Source organism: Camelus dromedarius, chromosome 1 (genome assembly GCF_036321535.1).
Source record: "Camelus dromedarius isolate mCamDro1 chromosome 1, mCamDro1.pat, whole genome shotgun sequence".
In the NCBI taxonomy this organism is placed as follows: domain Eukaryota; kingdom Metazoa; phylum Chordata; class Mammalia; order Artiodactyla; family Camelidae; genus Camelus; species Camelus dromedarius.
Window position 1 is genome coordinate 93026523 of NC_087436.1, and position 4817 is coordinate 93031339.

A 4817-nucleotide genomic window follows, 5' to 3' on the forward strand; every position below is an offset into this window, starting at 1 on the left:
TATGCCTAAGGTATATGATCAGTTAAAAAGGCTTAAAAGCTCGGGGAAATTGGATCAGGGAGAATCGTCACCCAACTTTCATTATTTCCAAGTAGTGTGATTGAATTAAAGGGCAGGGAGCTGGTTAGAAGGGAGGATCAGGGGCTCAGTGCGTAATGGTGTGGTATTAAATTCTAATTAGAGATGCAGGAATCAATGATAGGGAGGTTGGACAGCTCAGTTCCCCAGTGCCAGCCCAATAGACGGATGAGTTATTGTCATGTAAAAAGCGCCAGCAATAAGACCAACCGCTTTGCTATTGTCCAAGTGGAAAGAGCCAAGTTTATTATGAGGACTATATGCTCTAGAGACCTCAGACAAGGCATCTCATAGGAGGCTTTTTCATAAAACTAGGCTCTGCTGGTAGTAAGGAGGCCAGTTTGGAGGCAGGCTTTGAGCTGTGCACATCTCCCCACTCCAGCCACCTTCTCCATACCCATCTTTTATTTCATTTTTCCACTTGGCTGAGCCATCCAGAGCCTTTTCAATGTATAAAATGGAATATTCTTACCTCAATTCCTCTGCCTACGAGTCCTGTATGGCTGGGATGGACACCTCGAGCCTGGCTTCAGCCTATGCTGACTTCAGTTCCTGCAGCCAGGCCAGTGGCTTCCAGTATAACCCGATAAGGACCACTTTTGGGGCCACGTCCGGCTGCCCGTCCCTCACGCCGGGATCCTGCAGCCTCGGCACCCTCAGGGACCACCAGAGCAGTCCGTACGCCGCAGGTAAGGACCGCCAGCTTTCTCAGCGGAGGAAGCCGCCTTTCCGCTCGTATATAGGAAGCCTTGATTGCATTTGAAAATGGAAATGTGTTTAGTATTTACCAAACGAAATTTGCTTACACAAATGAAAGAATTTATCACGTTAGAAGCGATTGCAGGGAGGGGTAATTCACTTACAGGGTTACACTATCCTAGTCACACCCGAACCGCCAACAAAATTATCTTAAGCTGCCAAAATGATAGGCATAATTTATTTACTTTGCGATGAGACGTAAAGCTTAGAAAATAATTAAATAACCAAGAGTAAAGCTCATTACTGGCAGTGTCTCCTTTTTAAAGAACCGACAGCGGCTCACACCTCTTTGGCTGGTCATTTTTATGATTATTTCTTTAATTTATTGTGTTTCTTTGTTTTTGTTTGTTTGTTTGTTTTGTTTTGTTTTATTTTGTTTTGTTTTTTTTTGCAGCGCTTTCCCCCAACTTTCGGGCCGGGTCAACTTTTGAGAATTAAAAAGTTACAACAGTGGAAGTGTTTAGTAACTTCTTCCCTGGCTTCCTGATATTCCGAATGATGTTTTCGGACTTCTTTCTTCTTTCGTTTTTCCTCATCAAAACATTACTGCGTCCCCGGCCCTCGGCCGTCCCCAGTGCGCTATTTCAACCTACCCAAAGGCGCTTGTGTCCAGAGGGACCCCGCCAAAGCCCGAAGTTTGCGCCCCTGTTTCCGTGTATAACTAATTTGCTCGGGGTTTCTCTCCAGCTCCTCTCGGCCACTCTTCCGGCGCTGGTGTCGGCGGCCGCTCCAGCGCCACCTGACCTTGGAGTCCCCACATGCCAGCTCCGCGGCCCGCGCGCTCCAGACCATTTTGCTCACACCCTTTCTTCTCTGTTGTCCCCTAGTTCCTTACAAACTCTTCACGGATCACGGCGGCCTCAACGAGAAGCGCAAGCAGCGGCGCATCCGCACCACTTTCACGAGTGCGCAGCTGAAAGAGCTGGAGAGGGTCTTCGCGGAGACGCACTACCCTGACATCTACACCCGGGAGGAGCTGGCCCTGAAGATCGACCTCACCGAGGCGCGAGTCCAGGTACGCTTGCCCGGAAACCTACCTGGCTTTGCGGCACCTCGCCGGGCAGGGGTGCAGTGCAGGGATGCGGGTGATTCTACTGAAGGTGCGAATTTCCGGGCCTCTCCTGAGAGGACAAGTTCTAAAGGGCTTTTGCGCGCCAGGAAGGGCTAGGGAGCGCGTTTTTGGCCCTAAATTCACAGCTGCATGTGTTTTCCACCTCAGCTAGCGCTGCAGAGGCATTCAGGGGCCTTGGGGTATGAATGAGAGAGGCATTTCGGGGACAGGAAATGCCCTGGGGGAGGAGTGCAGATTTTACTTCTATATTTTACGTATTTTTTGCCAAGTACCTCCTAACTCAAGAGCTTTTAACTTGGAGCTAGTGGCGTATCGGTACAGGTGCATTTTCCCGGGAACTGTGACTTGCAGCAGATTCGCAAAAGGGTTGGGAGTCTATGAAGGTCAAGATCCGCGGTTTACTCTAACCTTTTAGAGACCCAACTGCTCTAAAGAGCTGGCCAGGGCGCCTCTCCAGGTGAGCCCCTCAACGGAGGGGCGGTGCGCACCCAAAGGCCAGGATGGGCAGCAGGGGCCAAACCCAGAGACCCCCTCCTCCGTCTATCAACTGGAGTTTAATTTGAGACCTGAGGCCTAGAGGCGATGGCGAGTTTGGGGTAGCTCAGGAAGTAGACCGAGCAAAGGCCCGCCAAAATAAGAACTTACATTTTAGGGCCTTTCTGGCACCTGCGGCCTTTTTAGTTTTCCTGCAAGCCACCGTTTCCGGGGCACGTTCAGGTCGCCTTAAGAACGTTTCTCCAAAGATGCACCAGCCACTGGCAAGGCTGACTTAGTGGGGTGGATGTGCGCTGGAGTACCTGCTGCGCGTGAAGTTTAAAACAAGCTGAACGGGAACGTGGGCTGCCCTAACTGCTTTTCTTTCCCATTTCCTTCTTTCTCCCCGTGCTTCACCGCCTCTCTTCTCTCTGACCAGGTGTGGTTCCAGAACCGCCGCGCCAAGTTCCGCAAGCAGGAGCGCGCAGCAGCGGCTGCAGCGGCCGCGGCCAAAAACGGCTCTTCGGGAAAGAAGTCTGACTCCTCTCGGGACGACGAGAGCAAAGAGGCCAAGAGCACCGATCCGGACAGCACCGGGGGTCCAGGTCCCAACCCCAACCCCACTCCCAGCTGCGGGGCGAGTGGCGGCGGCGGCGGCGGGCCCAGCCCCGCAGGAGCCCCGGGGGCGGCGGGTCCGGGGGGTCCGGGAGGCGAACCCGGTAAGAGCGGTGCGGCGGCGGCGGCGGCGGCGGCAGCGGCGGCGGCAGCGGCGGCGGCGGCAGCAGCGGCAGGAGGCCTGGCTGCGGCCGGGGGCCCCGGACAAGGCTGGGCACCCGGTCCCGGCCCCATCACCTCCATCCCGGATTCGCTCGGGGGCCCCTTCGCCAGCGTCCTATCTTCGCTCCAAAGACCCAACGGTGCCAAAGCCGCCTTAGTGAAGAGCAGTATGTTCTGATCTGGGGTCCCGCGGCGGCGGCGGCGGCGGCGGGCGAGCCGGGGCCGGGCGGGCGAGCGGGCGAGCGGGCGAGCGGGTAGGCCCAAGGCTATTGTCGCTGCTGCCGTGGCTGTTTCCCTCGAGAGCCTAACGTAATCGCGATAAGAATAAAGAGAAAATGGCGTCGCCCCCATTTCAACCCCACTCCTACCCTCTTCCTCAACCTCCAAACGAAACAAAACACTTCCCTGGCTTCGCACCTGCCTCAGGGCCGCGCAGACGGGCCAGGGCTCCGCCTGCTGCCTGGGAGGTGTGAGCGGCGCGGCCTGGACTCGGGGGCGCTCTCAGGGGGCTGTGTCTGCGTGTCGGTGTACGTCTGTCTCGGGGAATGTGTGTCTGTGGCCCGAGCAGGTGACAGGGAGAGAGGGATGGGGGGCCACAACCAACTCAGTGACTTGCTTAGAAAAAGAAACAAAACTCTCCCAAATTAAATATATATATATATATATAGGAAGGAAGTAACAATTTAAAAATACCCGAAAGGTCTTACAATCTAGGAAAAAATAAACTAAAGAGAGGAAGAGGGAAGCTGCAGTTGGCACTGTCTGAGAGCTCTAGCTTGTGAACCCCTGAATTCATCCGCACCGTCCAGACAGCACAGACTCCCTTGGGGCTCCTCCTCGGGGAAGAGTAGGGACGTTTTCCAGTCCCCCTTTCCCTCTCGTCCTTGGGTTCGGGCCGCTGCGGCGACGACTCATGGTACTGTTCCCGCGGCCAAGGTGACTTCTCGAGCCCTCTTGCCTGCCCCACTTCGTCGAACACCATCCTGCCAACTGCGCATCCGAACCCCACAGCGTTGCAACTCTCAGCCCGAATCTGTGCAGCCACTCGGCCCTGAAAGATGCCCTATACATGAGATGCCTTTTCATCCGCAAACTCTGCAAACTGTCATGTATTTCGCAACTCTTCCCTTTTTTTCTCTCCTGACACCCCCACCGGCATTTTCTTCCACCAGCTTTTACTGAACTTTCTGGCACTGCTTTGGATTGGAGTCAATTGCAGTCCAAGCAACTGGCTGCAGAGATCTACCCAGCAAGGAAAAGGCGCGCACACAAGTTTGTGTCTCTGCATTTCTGTTTGATCCGAAATGGACTCACATCCTGTATGGTGGATGGACTGTATATTGATGATTCCATTCTTTGCGCAGTTTAGACACCTTTGTTGGGATTTTTTTGTTTGTTTATTTTTTATTTTAAAAGGCACAAACTATAGGTATTAGTTGAATGTTGAGGCTTTAACTTTTTTGGTGTCTTTCTACAACTGTGTTCTGTGACTCAATTGTATCGTGTTAATATCAGTACAGACCGTCTCCTCTACGTGACTGTATGATGTTTTTCTCTTCTTGTAGTCTCTATGGCGTGTCTTTATGGAATAATAAGGTTCTCACGGGTTCAATTCCTCTGTGTTTAGAGAGACCACGGTTCAAACAATGGTATATAT

At 53.2% G+C, this 4817-nt stretch overlaps 1 protein-coding gene across 1 annotated transcript; it reads left to right on the forward strand.

The window, feature by feature from the left end:
- Positions 1–526: 526 nt before the first annotated feature.
- Positions 527–3338, forward strand: PHOX2B (paired like homeobox 2B). Its single transcript, XM_010980352.3, has 3 exons — positions 527–767; positions 1665–1852; positions 2823–3338. The coding sequence occupies exons 1-3, from the start codon at positions 527–529 to the stop codon at positions 3336–3338; spliced, it is 945 nt and encodes a 314-aa protein (XP_010978654.3).
- The last annotated feature ends 1479 nt before the right edge of the window (positions 3339–4817 follow it).